General features: G+C 34.9%; 1 protein-coding gene across 5 annotated transcripts in view; it reads right to left on the bottom strand.

The window, feature by feature from the left end:
• Axud1 (AXIN1 up-regulated 1) overlaps positions 1 to 17,320 on the bottom strand; it is a 44,122-nt gene extending 26,802 nt beyond the window's left edge. Inside the window, exons 1-3 of one of the 5 annotated variants that reach the window (XM_081743807.1) lie at positions 17,181 to 17,320; positions 10,420 to 10,552; positions 6,601 to 6,891 (exon numbers count right to left, since the gene is read on the bottom strand). Coding sequence is in view for 4 of the 5 variants with exons in the window: in XM_081743800.1 (XP_081599926.1) it covers positions 10,420 to 10,435 (16 nt within the window). In the remaining variant the exon portion in view is untranslated. Of the gene's footprint in view, positions 1 to 6,600; positions 6,892 to 10,419; positions 10,553 to 16,754; positions 16,996 to 17,099 lie in introns of those variants that run through there. The other 4 variants (XM_081743800.1, XM_081743808.1, XM_081743803.1 and 1 more) reach the window with 4 other exon arrangements.
• Between the last annotated feature and the right edge of the window lie 10,377 nt (positions 17,321 to 27,697).

Below are 27,697 nucleotides of genomic sequence, written 5' to 3'. Positions count from 1 at the left end.
TTATAATTATATGCATATATTCTGTAGTAATAGTTGTGTTAAGTGTAATAATTTGAATGTAGAATTGTGATTGTATCCATTGTGTGATTGATCTACTGTAACAAATGAAGTTGAAGCAGTCATATTTACTTAAATTGAGGATCATTCTGGTCAGTGTGTATATTCTCTGTGATTGAGCTGAAATGAAAGTATAGAGAGTTATTAGGTGACTTCTGCGTATGTCATTTTAAGGTACAGCGGCTTGAGTCATGATTAGAGCAGTTATCAGTTAGCAGCTATAAACTTCCAAGTAAACATTTACTGATTGAAGCTAAAGGATACATATCACACAAATGCGCTAGACCTACCTTTGTACCTTTGCAAAGACCGACATGATGTTTACCAAGATCGTACTGTTGATCGACATTTTTCATTAGAATAGAGTATCTCGAGGTCGAAAGATACGACTACTGTACAAATCGTTACAATCCCTGCTATTAAAATTCAAATATTAACAGTAACTACGTATAAATCCTTCTAGTTAGCCCAGAAGAGAATTTATAATGACTTCACGAAGTACTCACATTCACTCCTAATTTACATTTGATTAATATCAGTTTAGGGTCTCTGTTAACTCCTGAAGAGTAGCATGTTTTGTGATACCTTTGTTATTTGACTGCATTGCTTAGAAATTATTCGTTCATAGAGTTTGAGAGTGCAGCATGTTTTATGTTACCTTTGTTATTCCACTGCGTCGCTTAGTAATCATTGAGGTCAATGTGTGGATCCTCTGTAATTCAGTTGAAACGAGAGTATAGAGAGCAGTTAGGTGACTTCTGCAGAGTTTGTGAATATTCTGCGTCTTGTTTTACTTTGTTCTTTTGAGTTATCACAAACAGATACACAAACCTGGTGGTCCATCATTTTCTAGCCAGATCAACCACATCTTTCATACAAAATTTAAAACATATACTCGATATTTCAAAGTTTAGTATTTTGTATCAATCTGAGTTTGAATTTAAATAATGCTGAATTAATTCTGGATTATGAAGCTGAATTCCCGTTCTTTGAGTGGTAAGAATAGTTTTATTTGACTTGTAGGTTTAAAAATTCATTTTAAACGGTATAGCCGTTATTCTCTGTGATATATCTCCTCCCCCACTTCTTAGAATCGCATTTCAATCAATGGTTAATGAAAAAAAAAAAAAAAAAAAGCTATGTTCAAAAATTTAGTTTAAACGATTCAATTGCTTCTTCACTTTCGATATTTTATATATACACGAAATTAAAATATTATAGAAATTGTCTCCTCCCTCATAGAAGCGTAATTTTCGAAAATGGGACAGTTATAATGGTTAACTTTTTTTTAGATATTTTATTTTTAAAAAGGAGTTCATATTTCAAGCTTCTTCACCTACCTAACTTTAAGAGCTCGTAAGAATTCTACTTTTGACAAATTTTGAACCTTTCTTGTCCCGCAGAATACGCATTTTTAATAGAAATCACATGATTAAACGACTACTCAGTTTGAGGAAGATGCTATGTTCAAAAATTAATTTTAAATGGTTCAGCCGGTTTCCGTAGTAGTTAGGCAGACAACGTTTACTTGAAGGTTGGTTTATAGGGACAAGTTTTGCCGATAGATGGCTCTACAGTCTTCGTATCTCTCCCATGTATTTTTTTATCTTTCATGAAAATTCAGGATTTCTCTTACAAATTTCAATTCACAGACTTCAAATTTTTAGAAAAGGAACTTAATAATCTATCGAAGGCAATAATCCGTGCCGATTTTTTATTTAGAATTTTCCTCATTGTTGAAATGGCTTGATTACACTAGTTAACAAATTTAAACTTTTTGTTTGTTACATGAGAAAAATCACCTGATCTTAAAGAAACTTTTTGCGCTGAATTCGAATATGCACTCGGTTTCTCTCCATCACGTACAGTTTTCCCGTAACAGAGGGATTTTCGGGAAATTCCCTCAAAAATTTCCCTTTTTCAGATATTTTATTCCCCTAGCTCCTGTCCCCTTACATATAGTAACATAGAAATTATACCTAAGTATACCTTGATTTATATTTAATAAACCCTAAAAGTTTCGTAAAAATCGCTTTGTTCTTTCTAGAGAAATAAATATATTTGTATGTATACTGTGTGCACTGTTTATTGCACCTGATAGTAATGCTTTCAGATCTCCTGAGTTGGGGTAAAAACGATTTGCTTTATTACTACAAACACAGACATAAAAATGAATATTTACAATAGTCAACAACACACTTGTATTGCTCTCTGTAAATCAGAAACGTGTATAAAAATAGAATGTACTTCCAACGTATATTTCTTTTCTCAATGCAAGATAATGTGTGCGTATGTACGGATATAAATGGGTTGATGGCGGAGCTAGGAATTCCTTACGTTCCACAAGAATGGAGGTTATTTATCGACGCGTCAAAGGTCAGCCTTAAAGCTGTCCTTTTACATAATGGAAATAAAAAACCTTCTATACCACTTGCGCACTCAGTGAAGATTAAGGAATCCTATGACACCATGTCAACTTTGCTAAATCTTATAAATTACAAGGACCATTGTTGGCAAATATGTTGTGATCTCAAGGTAGTTGGTATTTTATTAGGACTGCAGCGCGGTTACACGAAGTACCAATGTTTTTTATGTTTATGGGATAGCCGAGCTGATGACAAACATTATGAAGTGAAGGAATGGGAACCTAGAGTGAATTACGTACCTGGAGAATGCAACGTCAAATACGCTCCTTTGGTAGATCCTAATAAGATATTACTACCGCCACTTCATATCAAGTTAGGACTTATGAAAAACTTTGTCAAAGCCATGGACACATCTGGTGAACGTTTCAAGTATTTGCGAGATAAGTTCCCTAACCTGAGTGATGCTAAGATTTCAGCGGGAGTGTTTATTGGTCCCCAAATTAGGAAATTAATGCTTGATGATAGCTTTGACAGCAAGTTAAACAGTGCTGAGCTAGCTGCCTGGACAGCATTTAAGTGTGTTGTGCGCAACTTTCTAGGCAATAACAAAGCTGAGAGTTACACAGAAATCGCACAGGACATGATACAGAAATACAAGGAGTTGGGTTGTAGGATGTCTTTAAAAATCCACTTTTTGCACTCCCACCTCAGCTTCTTTCCTGCTAACCTAGGTGCTCTCAGCGACGAACAGGGGGAAAGATTCCACCAAGATATAATGGCAATGGAGAAAAGGTACCAGGGACGATGGGATCCTTCAATGATGGGGGACTATTGTTGGGGTCTTGTTAGAGAATGCAACATTTCTTACAAAAGAAGGAAGTAGTGTACGTTTTTGTAACCCAATGGAAGTTTCATATATTGTGATAGTTTTGATTGTCTTTTCATGACCTTTTGGTACATTTGTATTATTGTTTATTGTAAATTGTCACACTTGTAAATTATATTGTATTATATTTTATGTCTGTGTTTGTAGTAATAAAGCAAATCGTTTTTACCCCAACTCAGGAGATCTGAAAGCATTACTATAAGGTGCAATAAACAGTACACACAGTATACATACAAACATATTTATTTCTCTAGAAAGAATAAAGCGATTATTACGAAACTTGGAGGGTTTGTTAAATATGAATCAAAGTATACTTAGGTATAATTTCTATGTTAGTATATACAAGGGGACAAGATCTTGGTGTGTAAAATAAACAAAAAGGGAAATTTTTGAGGGATTTTCCCGAAAATCCCTCTGTTACGGGAAAATCGTACGTGATGGAGAAAAACCGAGTGCATATTCGAATTCAGCGCAAAAAGTTCCTTTAAGAACAGGTATTTCCTTTTATGTAATAAAACCTTTGTTAACTAGTGTTATTCAAATGGATATCCAAATCTTTAACAATGAAACTGATTCAACAATGAAGAAAATTTTAAATAAAAAATCGGCACGGATTGTTCCCTTTAATAGGTTATGAAGTTCCTTCTCTAAAAATTTGAAGTCTCGAGGTTGAAAATTGTAAATTTTCGTGAAAGATAAAAAATACATGAGAGAGATAGGAAGAATGTAGTGACATCTATCGGCAAAACTTGTCCCTTTACACTAACCTGAATGTGTTAAAAAAAAAAAAATGACAAAGGCCCAGATGTGTTATGTGTTAGACATGATGGCGAACAGATTGAGAACGTCATGTAAAGTCTTTATATTTGATGAATGGTAAATTTCTACCACGGTGAATAGATTTGAGTGATAATATAATTTTGATTCATCCTGTATGATTATTTACTTTACTAGATAAAAAAAAAGTTGAATGATTGATGTAATGATTATATTTTAATTTAACTGGGCATGGAATATAAATGTAATAATGTTTCATTAACCTAATGATAACTAACATTATTATGCCTATGTATTTATCCATGCAAATACTTTAAACGGGTGGTCCTGTTCTCTTCGTCGATTGCTCGATGTATGATAAATGCCAAATATCATACTTTAAATTATAACACACATCATGATATGAAACAAATTAAGCCAACTAATTAAGGCCCTACGAATCAAATGCACCAAAATTATGAAAAAAATATCAATTAAACATTAGATATGTGAGTTCTCGGACTTTAGTGGCGGACAAAGAAAGTAATGCTATAATAATGGACATCTTGTGATGCACTAAAAAGCTCATATTAACAGTTCATAATGGCAGTATTAAAGAAATATTGGATCATTGCAACTAAGAATTCGTATTGCTCTGTAAAGTCTACTGATGAAAGTAGACTACGACAAAACCTACAAACTGATATCAACTTGATCTATGTTTAGAAATGTGAATTATCGAAGGTAAAATTCTGCAAAATTGTATGAACTTATCTATAGTACAAATATATTATTATATGAGTACAATAGTATAATATATTATTATATGATACAATCATCAGCCTGATAATGTAATGCAGTAATCAGTTATTATTTTAGAATATGGTAAATGCATTGAAGTTGAGGCTTAACACAAGCCACAAGATGATCCTGAAAGCGTTTACATAGGTCGGGTTTCCATTCGTTTCCAACTTGTTTTTGTAGGTTAAAGAACTAAATAAATTGGGAGATAGCTTCGAGAGATAAGTGGACGCTTATTTGAATTGTCGAAACTTAACTAAGTGCTACCTGATGTTACGTAGACCACAGTTTCAAATGCCCTTGAAACAGTACAATCTATGTAATACTAGTGGCACGTAATTAGGTAGTTTTTTTTAAATAATATTTCTATTGAGCTTATATATGTGATCATATGCTATACTACAATAATTGAATCAGTGAGTAGAAAAGGAAAATATTCCAAAAATAAAAACTTAAAATAGCCCATTTCACTATGAATAAATAATATCTAATTTCATTAAGTTCTTGATATTTTGGAGAATCAAAAGCCTTAACATACGCTACAAATTTTCAACACAAATATTTTTGTATAAGAAACGGAACTTTCAGTACGTGATTTTGTTTTTTGTTTACCAACTCTTAAAGTGTTGTGGAATTTTTTCTCCTTTTCCTACTCACTGATTCACTTATTAATTTCATAGAGCAAATTTATACCCATTCCATCAGTTACTCTCCAATATAGAAAAAAAGACATGGGACAATAAATAATCCTTAACAGATTATTCAAAAGTCAGAAAGATATATAAAGCTTCGTACAGATCCTTAATACTAAACTTTTAGTCCAGGAATTCCCATTAGGACATTATCTGTTAAGACAGAAACGATTGTGCATTTCTCTTGCGTACATTTTCACCGCCCAGACTGATATTCTCCAACTACACAGACAAGTTTGTACCTTTGATTTCATCTTACTGACAAAACGAATATTACATGTACTCACCGAATCCTGGAAAAAATATAATCTTAAAAATCACAACCAGTTCCTAAATTGTTTGTACAGTCATGTCCAAAATGACTGTCGCATATCTATAACCGTCTTGTTGTGGGAATATACTTTGATAATGATTTTTGCAGGTATTTTTAACACTGTTACTGTGTGTATAATTGGGAAATGTATGTGTGCTAAATTTCACAGGAAAATAATTATAAATACGAAAATTAGAATGAGTAAAACAAAATGTTGCTAAGTGAACAAGAAGGTATTTTTTTCGTCATATTGTTCTTATTTAGTGCTCTCTTGACATGAAATTTACCACATACATGTCTTTGCCCATTATACACATACTAACATTACAAGAAATACCTGGCGAAATCGTTATCAAATTATATTCCTACAACAACATATTTATAGACATGCGACAATCATTTTGGACATGACTGTACATTATGCTTTCAAAAAGATTACCACGACTTTTAAGGACTGTATGAACTTTGTACTACTTACCTATCTTGTTTTCAACAAGTTTCTTTTTCGACACTATCTGTAATAAACCCTTATTATTTTTTAATATTTTTTACTGCAATATCTGTATCATACTAATTTACTATTCCAACATTTGTTGTTACCTTGTTAGATATTATATAAGCGCTAAAAGGAAACAATTCAGAAGAACGTACACAACAAGAAGAAGAGCATTTAGTGCAACATACAAGCGCAAATGGTGAGTAGTAGATGAACTATTCTTTACTGCTTACCAATAGCTGATACGATTGCACTGAAGATTTACACAGCTAGCACATCTAGATGACGTGTATCCAGTTGCAGCATACAACAGTCGACAGCAATCTTACTTATGGCACGGCAGTTGAGATGAAGATAATTGGAATGGTATTTGCGACTTATGAACTTCATTCTATCCTTTATCTGAACGCAGAAATAACACTTTCCTCTCACCGCCAAAATGACACAAGCTCTCAGCATTAGCAGCTTACACACAATAGCAATTCACAAAAATTGCTACATTTCAATTAAATCCACAACAAATGCTGCAAATAATTATATGACTCTTATCAATTCAAATTATTGTTCCTTCACACACACACTCACACAACGTCTCTGGCAAGTTAAGATGATCAAAAACAGATCTATACTAAAACTGGACGCTTATTATGGAACCTAAATTGTGAAATGAAATGAAATCTTTGTTTTACGTCCCACGGTTATGCCGGTTAGGCTAAAGGAGACGGTGATGATGAGTAATGAATGAAATGGTGGAAGAAAGAAAGTGGGAGGAAACGGGAGAACCCCGAGAAAACCCACGCACACGGTGTTTGTCCACCACAAAGTTCACTTGGCGGGAGCTGGGATCGAACCCAGGACCTCAAGCACCAGAGGTGAACGCTCTACCACTGAGCCACCGCGGCCCCACCTAAATTGTGGAATAGCTGATTCCGGATTATTTTCGGTGTATCAAGTGGAACATTTGAAAATTATGCTAACCAAAGAATGACTACTCGTGAAGACCAGTGAGTATGACTTACGAATTCCAGTTCTACAATGAAGTTCTAAAATTCTTTACTGAAGAAACTGTAACAAAAATATCTAAGCAAATATATAGGTCTCACAATGCTGATCTAACAAATTACAGAGAGACAATTATGTAATGACCGCGCACTCCACCATGCTAAAACCTTAAAAATAGGTTTGTAATTTATTTTAAATGTGACTGGTTTTATAATGTAAAAGGTAGTTAGAAACTTTTGGAGGTATGTTGAATGGAGATTTTTTGTTTGGGTCGTGAATTTTAAATAATTTTTATATATGAAATTATTGCATGGTTTTAATATTTATTTAGTTTTTTTAAGAAGTAATTTAAATTAATGTAAGTTTTGGGGGCGTAGATAGCGTAGTTTAGAATTAATTAGAAATATGGAAGTAGAAATTTAAAGATAAAATTTGATATTATAGAAATAATTTAGAATAAGAATTTAATGAATTGATTTTGAATAATTGAATAATTATAGAGCATGATATGGATTGGTATGATTTAAAGACTAGAGAAGGTAATGTATATTTATTTATTTTTGGTAATGATGACGAGCAGAATTTTTGATGGATAGAATGATGGAGTAGTAAAATTAATTATGAATAATTTAATTTGTAGAGTTTTGATGTTAAAATAGAATCTTTTATACCCGGAAGAGAATTTAGCAGTATTTATATGATTTTTTTGTTATGTTAATATTTTAGCACATTTTTTTTGAATTTTTTTAGTTTTAGAATTTATAGCTGGTCATTTGCATTGTAGAAGTTAAGGCATTTTAATTTTTTTATTGATTATGAATTTTAAAAAATATTTAAACTGCTTTTATTTTATATATTGCTTATTTTATATACATTTTAAAATTTAATTAAATATTTTGTTTTATTACACATTGTGGTACACAATAATATTGTACTTCAAAGCTTCTTTATAGGTTTTCCAACCCTAGAAAAATAATATGTCACATTGCATGCAATGAACTAGTATCTTAAAATCATTGTTGAACTTAAAATGCCGACATAATACGTACGATGGTCAATTTTTAAAAACCTTTTTACTAACTGTGCATATATATATATATATATATATATATGTGTGTGTGTGTGTGTATTTTGTGTAAATGTATAATGAACGGACCGTTCTTGTCACAATGTAGCAGTATTCTTTATAATTTTTAGAAAACTATACTTGAAGTGAATCCTGCTGTACACAAACGCTGAGAAACAGTATTTTGTTTAAAACGCGTACAATTGTCTTCGATTATTTGCCAAATTAAGCTCCTAGCATTATCACAAAAACGATACAACAGAGAAAGTCATGTACAATTATCCTCTCTTCAAATCTATCAAAGTATTTGAAAAAACATTCAGTCTACAAAAGTCATAGGAAAATTATCTCACACAGAAAAGCAAGTATTTAAGACTTTTATATTTAAACGTCTTACCCTTCAAGTGACACATTTTGAGCTCCGTTTTTAATTATTACTTGAAACTTTTTTCATACGGTCTATTAAGGGTAGGTCTCAAAAATCCGTGGCGACTGGAAATACGACTATTTTTATTTTCTCAAGTCACTATTCCCAGTTTTTCATTTATAAGTATTTCTTATTTTTAGGTTCTTTGATGGATTAAATACAAAATACAAATCCTACTTATAATATAAAAACATGTCAGTCTGTAACGCTAATTCCTACTAGTATCTGTCAAGCTAATAGGTGTAGCTACGTACGCTACCTTCCTGCCTGATGCCAACAATGCTGCTAGAGTGCAGCTTAAAAACTACGGTGACGATTTAATTGCAATTTAAAAATTAGACTGTTCCAAATTCAATTATTTCAAAATAGACCAAAGAAAGTAACCATGTTTAAATTAAAATATTAATATTTGTGTATTTCTACAGTAATATATTGTGGCGATTTAATTGCAACTCCATTCAATTTAATTACCGGTATTTAAAATGGATAATGATGATACTAAATACGAATATGCTCTCGCTGCTTATTATTAGAACAAGTAAAGAATCAGAGCTCTTAGTTTAGCATGATTTTAACATATAGTGTTCAGAGGGCCAGATGCTTCGCCGCAACTAGTCTGGTATACGTTCAAAGCTTCCAATTTACCTTGAACTTCAAGTATATTTAATTCCATTGAATTATCAGCTATACTTGTTTATTCTAGCCTTTCTGTGTTCTTGCTTGAGAGACACCAAAATTCTGTTGCATCCAGATTAACCATGAAACATGCGGCATTAACTGCTCAAACAATAGATTCAAACAATCTCGACTATCAATTTATTTTAGCATGCCGGTGTGAAAGAAAGACTCGTGTTTAGAGTGTTAAGTCGGATCCATTTGAAGCGAGACGTGAAATTTCAGAGCCGAACAACGCTGCTGTTTCAACTGTACTTTTTATACTTGCAAATATAATTTAAGGGCGAAATATGTAGGCCTGTGTATCAAATTGGATTTTATTTTTGGCACTTAGTTCAGGAAAAATATTTAGAGTCCTATTTAAGGGAATACTAAATTCTGATTAACTTTAAATAAATATCGAAAACGTCATTTAGTTCTGCCAGACTTTCCAGTAAAAGATGCATGATGGCTGAATGCATAAAATTAAGCATGATGAAAAAAAAAAAAAAAAAAAAAACTGCATTACAGACAACAAATGACGCATGCTGTCTACTACGTTAACAATTCTGCCTGTTTTTAATTTCATTTATTTATTTATTTATTTTTAACTTATTTGGTTTTGTTGTCTCCACCCCTATTTCTTCCCACTTCTCTTCTGTCTTTGTTTTTTGCTTGATACTAAAAATTTAACAAATTCTACGAAAATTATATATTTTATGTATGATGATGTTATATTTCAATTTTAATGAACTTAAAAGTAACATATTTGTTCGGATGCTAATGACAAAAGAACACGTAGAAAAGGATAGTATGCATTTTTCCTGGCGACTGAACATGCACATTTATACCATTACAAATGAACGTTATAAACTACCGTAATTTAAAAATAAATAGACTTACCTTTCATCGCTAGCATCGGTGTTTAATTGTGCACTGCAACAAGTGCAGTTGTTAATGCTAGTTTTGTTAGGATTTTACAAATTTCCATTGTCTTCTTCACCAACTGTAGTGGGTTATATTTTAATAGTAAATTCTGAAAATTAAAACATTTTATTATCGTACTGAAATTTATTTGCAACGAAAAGATACACGATTATAAAGTACAAAACAACTTAGCTGGTAAAGAGGGTTGATATCTAAAATTCCTTCATTGCAAACAAGGTAAATTGGAGACAATTTTATGAATGCTGCGAATTTCGGAATTTCGAATAAAACGCAATTGTTTTCTAGCTTTTCAAATTCGAATGGCACTCACAATAAAGCATTAACAATATTTTCCTCACAAACGTTAATACGAAAACTAACACCTATCCATTAGTTCTACATATAAATTAAAATTGCATTTCTATTAAAAAGGATGAAAATTTTCTCATCTTTTTCAAAAATGTAAGTCATAACGATTATATCGTATTTCTTCGTTATTATTGAATCGAAATAATTAACGGGAAGTATTACTTATGGATGCAATTCATATGTGTTGATTTCCCAGTGCTATAATTCAGGCTTGTTGTTGCGTTACCAGTTGGCTTGAAGCTTTAAATTCCACTTCAGAACAAAGATCATATGAGAGACAGAACTCGAACATAGATCCTACTATGTAATGAACTCAAAAGGAAGCATGCGTGCCAGCCGCAGGCACCTCGGAAGTCTCATGATTTTTTTTTTTTTTTTGTAAAATTTGATTGCAATATCGAATCGATTAAGCAAACACTTTATTTATACAATATAAGTTACTCCAGTTCTATGTTTCATTTGTCATATATTGCAGAAATGACGCCCCTGATGACAATCACCAGATTCAAATAGGGGGACACAATCTCAGATGTCATATCTCATGTCCACCTGGTATTAGTGGAATGAAATCTCAGTTATGTTTACCAAATCCAGTTGGAGGAGGAAACGATATGACTTTTTGCATGAACGACAGCCACTTTATCTCAACATCGGATTTACAGAGATTAAATTGTATGAACACTGAGATGTACTTTTTAACTGTTATCAATCCTATTAAATCAAGCAGTTACATTACCCCTTTGGAGTTCTAGTACCTATTTTTAGGCACTAAAGTAGTCTTCATTATTCGATTAAAAAAGAACCAATAAAATTTTTTACTCGTTTCTTTTTTTCTTTTAAGTCTACAGGCATTGTAGAACACGTTACGTATGCTTTCACGCCTTTCTGCGTCGAGACATAGGAGGTGATAACATAATAACTTACAAAAACCCTTTTCTGTTAGGCCCATTTTTATTATTTTGTGCAGCCTTACTTTTGCACCTAGAAAATTGAAACTCTGCACAAACATTCAGTCAACTGAGTAGTATTTATCAGACGTTTTTAAAGATCTCAGCGTTACCACAGGGGGGTCCAGAGGGGCAAAAATGTAAAAAAAAAGGGATATTTTACTATAAATCCTTCTTTTCGCGATTTTCAGATACATGATGGAGACATGTGAATGGTACCGTTTGAAAAGCATTTCTATTCTGAAGAGAATCATGGGCTAAGTTTCAAAAAAAGGGATATTTTAACCAAAGAATCCCTTTATTTACGATTTCTCCACTTCAGATACATGATGGAGACATGTGAATGGTACCGTTTGAAAGGCAGTTCTATCTTGAAGAGAATGATGGGCGAACCATGATCCTAGGGTAAATAGGGATGTTTCAGGTAATGTCTACCTGAGATCCTGAAAAAAAAATTAAAAAATGGTTAGGCATACTTTTATTATTTATGGCAGGCTTACTTTTGCACCTAGAAGATTGAAAATTTGAACATTCACTACACCGAGTAGTATTTATCAAATCTTTTTCAGATCCCTGCGTTAACACAGGAGGATCCAGAGGCAGGGTTGTCAAAAACCATAGTTTTTATTGATAAAACCAAAAAAACCGTTTTTTTGTTTAAACTGTTTTTGTGTGTGTGTAAACCAGGTACTTTGGTTTAAATAATTTCCTCTCTGTATTTATATGACATATGGACAGAAATAAGTTTGTTTCGCCTTGGTGTTATTATGCAACAATCGGGTTATGCAGGTAGGGTTCACATAAGCTTAAAGCGGAATTCAAACCGCTTCTCGGCTTACATCCGAGAGAAATTGTCCTTCATTTGAACTCGAAACCAGGACTAATTGGTTACCAATGCGATACGTCTGCCGACTCACTCACGAAGGACTCATGATAAAAATGCGTTATACTGATCTTTACATACTTGTTAATATAATTGTCAAGAGTCATTTCAGAAGGACAAAAAGATAAACACTTGCAGAAATGAAACCATTACACAGAAATACATATGGACAATTTCAAAATACTGCAGAGTACAGAAGAACTAATTTGATTCAAGTTAGTTCACTAAGACTTTTATTAGTCCAAGTTAAAGAAACACAACAACTTAATGTGCATATCAGTAAGAAAAGTGAATAAAGATACGAATTATTTAAGTCCACTTTGGCTCGGACCCAATTATACATAAATAGATACCAAAGATAGGCCTACTTCTGATTTCAATAAATGCCTCTCGTGGGGTTTGTATGATCCTCCCTCCCAAAGAGAAGTACGACTTTTCGATGTATTTTATCAATACTAACATTATTAAAACGAAACAATATTTAGAATTTTTTTTTGATTGCAATTGCAAAACAATAATAATAATAAACCGGGAATGCAAATAACCACTCGCCCGAGGCGAGTGGTTCTTCGGTGTGGGCGAGTATTTAACATCGTACCGAAGGTAAGTAAATGATTTCTATTGTAGGATGTAGGCTAGGAGCTTTTTTCTTGGGCGAGTAAAATTTTGTTGCTTATTTGCATCCCTGTAATAAACTATAAAAAAAATCATAAAAGAAACATTCATAAAATGAAAAAAAAAGTTGCTTTTGTAGTATACTGTCTTTTAGTAATGAATGGGGAATTTGGGTCTGAATATGATAAAAATAATATACGGGAATGAAACGTGATAACCCACAAATGTGTTTTTGGTTTAAACCAGCCAACCCTGTCATAAAACTATAGTTTTTATTGAAAAAACCTAAAAAACCACGTTGTTTGGGTTTAAATCCGGTTTTGTTGGTTTAAATAGTTTGCTCCCTGTATTTATATTACACATGGACAGAAATAAGTTTGTTTCGCCTTCGTGTTATTACGTAGCAAAGGGGTTGTGCTGGGAGGGATCACATAAGCTTAAAGCGGAGTCCAAACCGCTTCTCGGTTTACATCCGAGAGAAATTGTTCTCAATTTGGATTCGAAAGCGGGGCTAATAGGCCACAAATGCGAAGAGTCTGGCGACTCACTCACGAAGGACTCCTGATAAAAATACGTTGTACTGATCTTTCTTACTTGTTAATATAATTGTCAAGAGTCATTTCAGAAGGACAAAAAGATAAACAGTTGCACAAATGAAACCATTATACAGAATTGTATATGAATCGGGAAACTTCCGCCCATTGGGAAAATCCTGTTATTACTTTAAATACAAGGCAATAACGGAAAAATCCTGTTATTGCTTGGCATATAAAATTTTATGGTCAACGTTATAATCAGTACGTTAAACCTGAGGTATTAAAGTACAAATTTAGTATGTAGATATCATTGAATTAAATTAAAACGGGAAGGCCAATCCGAGCTAACGTTGGAAGTTACATAGTCAGTCGATAATTTTTTGCTAATTTCTATTAATATATTTAAGCAACCATGGCTTCTTAATAAAACAACAGACATTCAGGCATACAATTTGGTTTCGTTTTTTGTGTTTAGGTTTAACATACTTATGTAATACCGAGGTAAGAAGAATTTAGGTTAAACTGACATCCGAACCGCTACTTGGTTTAAACTTGAAAGAAGGGTCGTGGTTCGACAGAGAATTGAACATACGAAGCCTTGATTAAAGCTGAAAGGGAGATGATACTAATGCAGGTGGTATGATATGTGGAAACGTCACCATGAAGTTCATATGATTTAAAGCATTTTTCGCTTTTTTTTTTTTTTGGTTTAAACCAGCTAACCCTGTCCAGAGGGACAAAAAGTTTTAAAAAAAAGAGTATGCTAACCAAAAAATCCCGTTCTTCGCAATTTTTCCGTCTCTGATACATGATGGAGACATGTGAATGGCACAGTTTGAAACGCAGTTCTATTCTGAAGGGAATGATGGACGAGCCATGATCCTAGAAACAATAGGGATATCTCATTTTTTTTTTTTTTAAAATCTGAGATCAGGGTCTTTTGCGGTAATCTGGGACAGTGTGGGGATCATTGATAAATATTTTTCCCGCCCTTACTTCATATATATATATGAAGAAGAATCCCGATTTCTCTCAAAATTTCCCACGTCAGGGACATGATAGGGAGATGAGAATGGTACCATTTGAAAAGTTCCTCTATTGTGAAAAAATCGAGGTACGAACCATGATCCTACGATATATAGGAATAATACTGTAGCCGCTTGAATGAAAGTATTCTTTAAAAAGCCGAATTCTATAAGGGTTAATTTAAACTGCACAGATCTAGTGAATACGTAAATAATAATATATTAAAAATAGTATAAGGGCAATCTTATTAAAAAGAAATCTTGGCACCCATCTTTTTACATAGTGCTATACCTTTCTTTGCCCATAAGCGGAAATAAATGAAATACATGCTGTTCAAAAGAGAATTATCACACATATTGTAAGAATATGCCATTTGAACGAGAAACGGATGGCCACGGACGGAAAAGTCCTAGAAATAGGTTCTCCTATATAGATTAGTAGCTTGATTGATTTATTTCTGTACCAAAGTTTAATATTTAATTAACATAGTATTGCCGAACGAACGAGGGTTAGAGCCCCGCAGGACATGATGTTTTCTGTCTCTATTACAGCTAAATCAGAAGGGGGACCTGTGTTCTAAAACCCTGCCCCACAGGACTTTAGTACATGTTTAATTAAATATGGACATACTGTATTTTAATAATGAAAATGGGTATTATTTAGTTCCTCTCCAAAATCATTTGGTAGTGATTACGGTTCGTTATATGTAACTGAGTCAGGTCAGAAGTGAAGAAGAAAGTCCTGAGCGACAGCGAAGGGATGCGTCCGTAGGGAGCAGAGCAGGCGCGTTAGCGACGGTAGGTATAATCAGATCTAAATGCCATCCATGAAAATAAATAGTTTAGTCCAGGTACAAATTTCAAGAGTCCCATCATTGGTTTTCTCTTTACAACTCACGAAGACCATAGATTTAAGTTGGACGATCAACTATGCATTGCAACTATTTCGGATTTTCTACAACGGAATCATTTTTTTTTCCCCTCAATAACTCATCCCCAACCTTAAATAATTAATTAATTAAATAAAATAAATAAAGGTGCTTCTTATTTGTGGAAGCAGCATCGAGGTCATGAGATGGACGTCGACCTACAGTTTAAGATATAATTCGAAACATTGTAATGTGTTAAAATTTCTACTGGTCTTCCAGGACCACGCGCTAACCACTAAACTAGCAAGAGTAAGTATATATATATATATATATATATATATAGGGCTTCGAGTAGTAAGTAGTAGTATTGAGTCATTCTGATAATGTTCTACTAACCATTGTCAAAAGAGACTGAATCAATGTATGTCGTACTTATATATTTATTATATATGTTCTCAAGTCAATTGGCCTTTGTTCTTCTCTACTGGGAATACCAGGAATGGTAAGTTAATCAGTAGAAGGGTGTATAATTAATGGTGGTAAATAAGGATCCGACTACTGTGCCTGGAAGAGAGGGGGAAAGGTGGAGAGAAAATAGTCAATTCTGGATTTCGAAACCAGAATTTGCAGATTACGATGCAACAACGGTACTCCGTCAGTTCGGTGTTCAAGCATACAAATAATCATCATATAAATTAATTTAAAGTATACTTATTACACATTAACTGGTCTTAATGACTAGTGCAAAGCACAATTCATTGTACTAAAATCTTAATATACTCAAGAATAAGAACGAAAACAATCATATGATTAACGAAACGATATGAAATTTACACAAATTCAATCGTTTTCATCTTTCAGGTGACTACTACTTATGATAATTGCTTGTTGTTCAGTTTGAGTACAAGGGTCATTATTCGTGAGCCATTTAGTCGTAAAAGAACCATTACAGCTTTCGTATAGTGTCTATTATCTTTTTTACGACTAATACAACATAAAAATCACATAAATAAAAAAATAATGACATAGAATTCTTATAAAGGATGTAATTTCGAATTTAACTGCACCTGTCATGTACTAAATATCAACTCTTCTTGATATAGGCTTATCTACATAACGGAAAAAAAAATACTGTTCACTCTGAGCCACTTTCATTTTAGTTTGTTTTCTATCACAATAATACCATCAATGCCGTATTAAACCTACAAGACTACTGTGCAACACTATAGAATAACACTACTTGCACCAGTTTCTTACGGCAATGTATTTTTACACGTAACTCTGGGATATTTCCACGCAATCGCAACAAATATCTAAACCGTCACTAACACTGTTCTAGTCACTTCCAAACCGTACTAATTTTGGCCTGCAAACTAATCCAATTAGTGGTTGTAAGTAATAACTGTACCGACCTTATTTTTCATGTATCATGCAAAGGAATTTTGTATAATGCAAACGTAAGTATTGATATTCTAACGGCAACATATACGTACCTACAATTCTGCCATCAGCAGTCTTCCCCTGTACGAAATCACTCCACTGCGCACGCTCAGCGTTACCAACTGTGAATTGCAGACCGTAACTAAAAGGAACTGCAAAAATGAGTAATACTTTTCGGAATATAATGAGTAATTGTTATGAATCTAACTAAAATCATTGAAGGGAAACGAAAGGTAATACTCCGAGATTTTTTTTCGATGAGTGCAAAATAGTAAATCTAAAATGCTCATATTCATTTTATCAAAATATAGTAAGTAATACATTCAGGAACAGTTAGGATCAAATTTTGGAATCGTATAATTTTATAAATGGCACAATAGTTTAACATGAAAGTAGCTGTTATTCTGATGTCAGTTATGTCAATGTTTTCTCTCATCTAGGCAAGGAGTTAAAAATAATATTACCAAGGGCTCCCATTAGGGGGGAGTGGGGCTTCGCCCCCACACCCTAGAAGAAATTGTACTTCGGAATATCGAAAACTCAATTGAATTTTTAGAATAGTTACAGCAAAATTTGAAACTATATTTGAAATGTCGCTTATACTCGCTCCCTTGGAAACCACAACATGGGCGCCCTTGAATCTTACATAAGTCATCAGTACAAATAGAATTTACGTAATGTCGCACATTAGATAGGCTATCCGTATTTTTTTTTTTTTAAATTTTTGTTTCTGGTATAATATTCTTTTATGGTCCTGAGACTAAATGAAACAATAACCTCTGTTTATGCTGTCTTCATATGGTATACGCTGATAAAATACACGTATTGTATTGTATTTATTGCGTTTCGTGTATAAAATACATGTGTAAATCGCATCTTGGTGTATATGAAATAGAGAAGATATAAAAATGGTAAGTGTAAAAAACACACGTATTATCATAATAAATAGCAGAATACCGTTCTTCGCACGGGGACAATACATTTGCTTTTTGGACATAAAGGGCACCAAAACAGTCACCAATCAACTTAAGGACTCCAAAACTATGAATTCGACACTAATATCGGTCATTTTCGATAATTTTTATAGAATTCCCCCTCCTCCTCTCTCAAGTTGCACCTTCAAAGTGAAATAATTAAAATCATCCCACGCCCGAATCTCGTCTATGTTGAAAATTTGATCGAGAACGGTCGGGTTTTTCAAGAGTTATAAAGAGTTCGAGTTATATATATTCCATTCATTTAAAAATATAAAGACTGCAGTTCCTTGATGATACTTCTTAGATTTTATGCCAGTTTCTTGATGATACTTCTTAGATAAATAATATGGATGGTGTAATTACGCAGAAGGAACCAACCCATTTTCGAGTAAACAGATTTTTTCGCATGATTGACATACGTACTTGAATATCCGGTAAGAACAGAATAGAGAAATAAGTGCTATTAGCCATTTTATCACAGGAGTCATGATCCGATTAAATAAATAAACAAATATAAACGAAACAAAAGGAGAAAGTACTATACGCTTGGAAGAAAATGTATGTATTCTAATCGATTAAGATTAAACAGACGGTGCATGGCACATAACCCTGACAAAAGCCTTGCTTATTCTCACCGAAGATCGAACTCAAGGCAGAGAACGCTAACGAATACATCGTTTTGTTTCCTCTATAGTATTTATAGTGGCATTTGTCAAATTTTAAAAAAATACTTCTGCAACAAATTTGATTTCGACTAGGGATGGCCAAAGTTTTCCGGAAACTTTATTTTCCGGAATCGAAAATTTCACTTTCCGGATTTCGGAAAAATCTCGGAATTTAGAAAAAATTTGGATATCGGAAAAATTCCGGATTACGGAAAATCTGGGAAAAAATCCGGATTTTTTTCGATTTTACTTTTCGGAAAGTATTAATTCCGGAATTGACCACCCCTAATTTCTACACATGTAGGGGTAAAGTTATTTTACAAGACAGACAAGTTGGAAGACCAAAGATAAACAACATGCGACAAGATGAAATGAAGACTATACTCATTCCACCCCGCGCCGGCGAGTAAGCAAGCAAGGACTATTGCATTAGTATATACAGGGTGTATCAAAAGTCCAGGGCCATAGGGCAACTCCGTTATGAGCACTATCGCAAATCCCGGGAAATGAGGGGAACGTTCCCCCAATCTTGGAACTATGGGGGGACTGTCCTTTCGAATAACCCGACTTGAAATATGTTTCCTGGGGAGAAATGTGATGATTTGTGTTCGACTGCCACTTCATCTACATCGCTTCATATATAATATACAACAACTTCACCTCAAAAATCAGATTCATCTACCGTAAAATGAGTCTCGTCTCCTTCCCCCCAAAATAAGCCTCAAATCTGTCCGCCTCCCAATGTTGAAGACAACGCTGCTCCTGATCTTCCACAGCATTGGTTTTCAACTTCATAAATATTTTGAACATCACTTAAAAAAAAAAAAAAAAAAAAGATTATGGGAACGGTCTCCCCCCCCCCCCAATGATGAGGACAGATCTGGTTGGGAGTAAAGATACTGAAAAAATAGAAAGTGGTTGGAAATATATGGTTTTCAATCTAAAATGGTAGAGAGCTTTATCGTGGTTAAAGGGTTAGTGTACGCGACTTTGGCATGGAGACCCGGGTTCGATTCACGGTATGAGCTCATGTGGTACGGATTCCACGTTAATCAGTAGATCCCGTCTCATATAGCCTCGCTGGTGAAAGGGACGTTTTAATTCAAAATCAATTCAACTCAAAATGATAGAATTTTTCCAATCACTCCAGCCGATTAGCCATCAAACTGTATGAATCGCCCTGTATAAAATGAAAAAGCAACGATGCAAGTTCGGCAGGCTGTTCCTTTAAGTCCTCAATCATGCAAACAATACAACATTGTTGGGAAACGGATTTGATGTGTTCTAGTCACCCTTATATAACAATGTGTACGTTCACAGGAAACGTTTTATTATTATTATTATTATTATTATTATTATTATTATTATTATTATTATTATTATTATTATTATTATTATTATTATTATTATTATTAATAATAATAATAATAATAATAATAATAATAATAATAATAATAATAATAATAATAATAATAATAATAATAATAATAATATTCAACATAGGGCGCCTTACAAGCGTGGTGTCCAAATGGCTAGTACGATCGAAAATAGTCCTTCATCTTAGATTGAAAACCTCTGATTTCCAACAAATTATCTCTCTTTGCAATTTTTTCCTTATCTTTACTCAGAACGGAGTTGCCCTATGGCCCCGAATTTAAGAGGCCTCATCACGAGGAAATTAAAATACCGCTAATTTTACAGTAATTATGTGATATCTTCAAACAGATAAAAGATAATCGAAAAGTGGAACAAGAGCTCGCTAGACAATATTATTTTACATGGGATACCGCGACTTACTTATCTCCTTTCGATTTCCAACCATTTAAGAAATCGACATTTATTTTCGTGTTTTTAAATGGCTGCGAACGAAAAGCTACTAGATAACTCGTGATAATGGTACCTCGTGCAAAATAATATTATCTAGCGTGCTCTTGTTCGGAACAAGTTGTTCTACATTTCGATTATCTTTTACCTATTTGAAGATATCGCATAATTACTGTAAAATTAGCGGTATTTTAATTTCACAGTGATTGAGCCTCTGAAAATGCGAAATGGATTTTCCTGTCATTTTTATATTTCCAAAATTACTTAAGAATGTATAAATACTCCCGCCCCCGCCTCCAAGATTACAATGCAAGGCTTTTTTTATTATTATTATTATAATGGTCCTTCACTAGCTTTAATTTAAATTCAGTTTACATCCACATTATTTTGCAATAGTTGTGGCTTGGCAGAACCCTCAGTCTACAGTATATTGCAAGTATTATTATATTAATTTTCTTTTGTTTTCATGACTAGGATATGCAGATAAATGGATACTTGACTTAGCTGAGAATCGAAACTAGAATTATGTTCAACAAAGAGACGTGGGCTAACCATTCAGCTATTAGAGAATCCACTTGTTGATTGATTGATTGGTTGATTTGTTGCAGTTCAAGGGAACGTCAGCAGCGAGGCTACTTGGCCCGTCGCGACAAGGAATCAACTCGTGAGTTACCTACAATAGAATTACCTCACGACTTTCTTTCAAATAGTGATATTAATCTCCAGCTGGCAACGCTGATCAACTCGTACGAACACACACAACACCACACAAACAGTTACACATGCACCAACACAAGAAAAGCCGCCCACATGAACTCACACATACAAACTCACAAATTACAGAACGTCGGCATAGCATACTCATCAATATAAATGCGGCTGTTGCCTCCTCCCTCTCTTTGTTCCTTACATTTATTGTGTTGAAAAAAATAAACTCGATATATTTCGAAAGTGTACCTTGTCTTCTTCTTTACGTTACTTAGGGGAAATGAAGTAAGGGGAAGTTTTAATTCGGTATCGGCGCCAGTCTTACATAATTCGAGGCTAGGAGCCTATATTTTTAAAAATCCAGGAAAACTGGACTTTTCAAGTAGGATTTCAACTCTCTGCTACATTGACTTATGAAAGAAGAAAGTTATATGGTTCTCTGGGCAATTGGGTTTTATCCAATTACTACTACCGTCGAATTACTGTTAGTGGGAGAAGCCTCAGTAAAAATAGATGTTGGCGGGAATCTATCCTGAGACGTTACTGCTGAGTGGCCAGCACCCTATCTCATTGTAAATATAGGGACGAGCCTGTTAATTCATTCTAATCTATATATATATATATAATTGAAAATCACTATGTGACCTAAATCTCCTGAAGCGCCCGACCGATCTCGATCAAATTTGTAACATGGATGAGGTTTGAGGCTGGACTGGTTTTAGGCTATTCACTTTGATGGTAGAACTGAGGGCTGGGGGAAGGGAGAGGGTATTAAAAATAAATAAAACTTAATAACTCCTGAAGAACCACTTGACCGATCTTGATCAAATTTTCAACATAGATGAGGTTCAGGCCTGGGACCGTTTTTATGATTTAAATTTGACGGAGCAAATAGGGGAGGAGAAGTAGGGGAGATAAAAATCAATTTATATAAAACTGAAAGTAACTATTTTTGTAACTTAATAACTCTTGAACTATACGACTGATCTCAATCAAATTTTCAAGATACACCAGATTCGGATCTGGAAACATTTTTGTAATTTCATTTTAACGGTAGATCCTACGAGAGGGGGAGGGGAAGTATAAATAAACGCTAACAAAACCTAATAACTTCTGAACCACAAAACCAATCTGATCAAATTTTCAACATATATGAGGATCGGGTCTTGGGTGTTTTTTTATCGTTTCACTTTGACGAGCCAGGGGCCGCGGTGGCTGAGTAATAGAGCGTTCGCCTCTGGTGCTAGGGGTCCCGGGTTCGATCCCTGCCCCCGCCAAATGAACCTTGTGGTATACACACACCGTGTGCGTGGGTTTTTTCGGGGTTCTCCCGTTTCCTCCCACTTTCTTCATTCCACCATTACATTCATTCCTCATCATCACCGTCTCCTTTACCCTAACCGGCATAAGCGTGGGACGTAAAACTCAAATATTTTATTTCATTTTTTGACGAGCCAACCTAGCGGAGGGGAAGAGGGAGATATATGTAAAAAAAAAAAATAAAAATAAAATGACTGCCTTTGTGACTTCATCACTTTTGAACACCCGACCGATCTCATCAAATTTTCAACATAAATAAGTTTATTGACAGGGATTACTTTAGGCCATTCACTTTGACGATGCAACGTAGGGGAGGGGTAGAGAAATTTTAAAATGGTCAAAAATAACCGATATTAGTGTTGAATTCAAAGTTTTCGGGGTCGATGAGAGAAACAGTGACACTTCTAATGTTGTTTCAATCCAAATCCAGCCCTGATATTTGGGGAGGGTACAACGTAGGGGAGGGGCTAAACATTTAAAAATGATTGAAAATGACTAATAGTCTATTAGTGTTGAATCCATAGTTTTAGGAGTAGCTGAGATCAATAGTGACAATTCTGATGACCTGTGTCGTAGCACGGAGGAGGGGGAGCTATATATACCTTAGGGGAGGGGGAGGGAGAGAAAAAATTAAAAATGATCAAAAATGACCGATATTAAGGTGGCAGACTACTAAATATTTTTCAAAAGCTAACAATTTTTCTTTTGCCCTTTTTTCGTAAGTGAAAAGAGATAATGAAATGCAACTTACCACAATAATAGATAATGTTATTCTACACCCGAAAATATGAAACGGAAGAATTTTCAGTATTGCCATCCATAGAAACTACAGTGTGACCAGAATTTGAATTACCCAAAAATCTAGGTTAAGGCTGCGACTAGAAAATGAACTCAACAGTAATTTATGACTTATCATGTTGTCTTTGTTCCTTGTTAACTGCTTTTTAAATAATCTTTGTATTTATTTTGTAATAACTTATTTATTTTGTAATAACTTATGTAAGTTATTACAAAATGAATACAAATATTATTTAACAGGTAGTTAACAAGGAACATAGACAACATGATAAGTCATCAATCATCGTTGAGTTCATTTTTCTAGTCGTTGTCTTAAGCTAGATGTTTGGGTAATTCAAATTCTGGTCACACTGTAATTTCTATGGATGGCAACACTGAAATTTCTTTCGATTCGTATTTTTGGGTGTAGTATAACATTATCTATTATTGTGGTAAGTTACATTTCATTATCTCTTTTCACTTACGAAAAACGGGCAAAAGAAAAATTGTTAGCTTTTGAAAAATATTTAGTAGTAGTATTTGTTGAATCCATAGTTTTCGGTGTCGATGAGAGAAACAGTGACACTTCTGATGCTGTTTCAATCCAAATTCAGCCCTGATAGTTGGAGAGGGGGAGGATACAACATAGGGAAGGGGCATAACATTTAAAAATGATAGAAAACGATTAATATTAGTGTCGAATTCATAGTTTTAGGAATAACTGAGATTAACAGTGACAATTGTGATACCGTGTGCCTTAACACGGAGGAAGGGGAGGGGGAGCTATATATAATAATAATCGAAAATGACCAATATTAGTGTTTAATTCATAGTTTTCGGGATCATTCAGGTGAACAGTGACATTTCCGATCCGGTTTAAATCCAAAATCAGCCCCACCACTTGGGAGAATGGGAGAAAGAGATATATAAAAATGATAAAAAATGGTCACTATCAGTGCCGAATTTATAGTTTTCTGGGTCGTTTAGGGAACAGTGATACTTTCGATCCCGTTTAAATTCAAATTCAACACCGCAATTTGGGGGAGGGGGAGGAGGAGATATTTAAAAATGATCGAAAATGACCGATATGAGTGCTGAATCCACATTTTTTGGGGGTCGCGGAGATGAACGGTGACACTTCCGATGCCATGGCCCGCAACATTGGGTATATATATATATATATACAGGGTGGTAGGTAACACCGCCGAAAAACTTTGGGAGGTGATTCCTTATATGAAATGGAAGAAAAAAGTTCTAATAAACGAATCGAAAAACGTCTCCTTCCAGAGTTATAAAACGCCGAATATTCGAAAAATCAAGTTTCAAAACGGCCTGGCTTAGAAAATATTGGGTCTATACCAAGCGGTTTAAGGAATTACACAGGAACTATTATGCGTTTTGTCTAAATATCCATGTTTCAGAATTCACCGGTACCAGCGAAACCAACGTTAGTACTTAAAGGAGTATCCTTACATCTCTACTTCCTGTTTGCAGTTCGTTTCGCGGATAAGGGAGGATGGTAAAACATGGATATTTAGATAGAGCACATACTAGTTCCTATGTAATTCCTTAAACTACTTGGCATAGGTCTTATAGTTTCTAAATCAGAGTGTTTTGAAACGTGATTTTTCGAATTTTCGGCATTTCATAACTTTGAAAGGAGACGATTTTCGACCCATGTTTATAAGAGCTTTTTTCTTCCATTTCATATAAGGAATCACCTCCGAAAGTTTTTCGGTGGAGTTACCTACCACCCTGTATATATATATATATATATATATATATATATATATATATGGGGATAGACAAAAAAAATAACACACTGCGTACAGGACACGTAAGTTCTGCCCTCCACTGTACAACACGTGTTGCCATTGCCTATTGCTTTTTGTTTTCAATGTGTCATGTGGATCTTCCTCTTCCATCAGCATTAACCAGTTCACCTGTGAGTGTCGTGGTGTGAAAGTTGTACGGTAAAATGGGCGACCTGACAGACTTCCAAAGAGGCATGATCGTTGTTGGAGCTTCAGTGGCAACAGTGGCAAATATTGTGGGGGTATCGAAAGGCACTGTGTCCAATGTCACGAGGGCATACAAAATTCATGGGCAAAGCACAACAGTGGTCGATAGACAATCCTGTCAGATAGGGACCGGAGGGCATTAAAAGGGATTGTAGCAGCTAAACAGAAGACCACTGCAATGAAAATTACGTCTAAACTCAATTCCGGCCTACAGAACCCGGTTTCATCGAAAACAGTGCGACGGGAACTTCATAAAATGAAAATTCATGGCAGGGTCGCTATCGCCAAACCCCTGGTCACAGCAGTAAATGCGAAGAAGCGTATCTAGTGGTGCAAGGACCACAAGGCGTGGACTCATGAGCAGTGGAAACACGTAATGTGGTCTGATGAATCGACCTTCGCCTCGTTTCCAACAACCGGTCGTGTTTACGTATGGAGAACACCGTCGCAGGCCTATGATACAGACTGTCTCTTCCCGACTGTAAAGGATGGGGGTGGTTCTGTTACAGTATGAGCAGTGATATCTTGATATACTTCCATTTCACGTCGGATCCAAGCTATTTTGGTCGCAAAAGGAGGCCCCACACCATACTAGGTATGATTTTCACACTTTTGCAAACGTGTTGGACTTTTTGTCCAACCCCTATATATATATATATAATGTGATCAAAATACCCCCAAAACATACGTTTTTCATATTAGGTGCATTGTGCTGCCACCTACTGCCAGGCCAGGTACTCATTATCAGCGACCTCAGTAGTCATTAGACATCGTGAGAAAGCAGAATGGGGCGCTCCGCGGAACTCACGGACTTCGAACGTGGTCAGGTGATTGGGTGTCACTTGTGTCAGAAGTCTGATTTTCACACTCCTAAACATCCCTAGGTCCATTGTGTCTGAAGTAATAGTGAAGTGGAGAGGTGAAGGGACACGTAAAGCACAGAAGCATACAGGCCGACCTCGTCTTTGACTGACAGGAACCGCCGACAGTTGAAGAGGGCCGTAAAGTAATAGGCAGACATCTATCCAGACCATCACACAGGAATTCCAAACTGCATCAGGATCCACTCCAAGTACTATGACAGTTAGGCATGAGGTGAGAAAACTTGGATTTCCTGGTCGAGCGGCTGCTCATAAGCCACACATCACGCAGGTAAATGCCAAACGACGCCTCGCTTGGTGTAAGGAGCGTAAACATTGGACGATTGAACAGTGGAAAAACGTTGTGTGGAGTGACAAATCACGGTACACAATGTGGCGATCCGATGGCAGGGTATGGGTATGGCGAATGCCCAGTCATCTGTCAGCGTGTGTAGTGCCAACAGTAAAATTCGGAGGTGGTGGTGTTATGGTGTGGTCGTGTTTTTCTTGGAGGGGGCTTGCATCCCTTGCTTCGCGTGGCACTCTCACAGCGCAGACCTTCTTGCTTCCCACTGTTAAAGAACAATTCGGGGATGGAGATTGCATCTTTGAACACGATCGAGCACCTGTTCATACTGCACGGCCTGTGGCGGAGTGGTTACCGACCTTAACTTCCCTGTAATGGACTCGCCTGCACAGAGTCCTGACTTGAATTCTATAGAACAAATTTGGGATGTTTTAGAACGCCGACTTCGTGCCAGGCCTCACCGATCTACATCGATACCTCTCCTCAGTTCAGCACTCCGTGAAGAATGGCCTGCCATTCCCCAAAAAACCATCCAGCACCTGATTGAAAGTATGCCTCGGAGAGTGGAAGCTGTCATCAAGGCTAAGGGTGGGCCAACACCATATTGAATTATTGAATTCCAGCAGTACAGATGGAGGGCGCCACGAACTTGTAAGTCATTTTCAGCTAGGTGTCCGGATACTTTTGATCATATATAAATGATATATAAATGATATATATAAATGATATATAAATGATGTATATAAATAATCGAAAATGACCAATATTAGTGTCGAATCCATGGTTTTGGGGTCGCCGAGATGATCAATGATTAGTGTTGTAAATAGAAAAAAACGTTCGTATTTTTTTCAGAAATGTACTTTTTTTTTAAGAAAAAACATTTGCCCCTTTTTTTCTAAATTTCGTTTTTTTTTCAAATAGTCATTTGGAATGCATCTTACGTCTATTTAAGTATGAAATATTTTTTGTACGTGTAATCACCGTAAAATGCAACATAAATTAAACGCTAGATATTGATACGCTACAAATATTTTACAATTAATATGAATAGCATACCTACTAACAATTCGTTTTTCAGCAGTTTTCATCAATATCAACAGAAATAAAAGTA

This window comes from Thermobia domestica, chromosome 2 (genome assembly GCF_964235325.1).
Source record: "Thermobia domestica chromosome 2, izTheDome1.hap1.1, whole genome shotgun sequence".
Lineage (NCBI taxonomy): Eukaryota > Metazoa > Arthropoda > Insecta > Zygentoma > Lepismatidae > Thermobia > Thermobia domestica.
The sequence above is the reverse complement of the archived record's forward strand: the minus strand, read 5'-3'. Positions and strand labels throughout refer to the sequence as shown.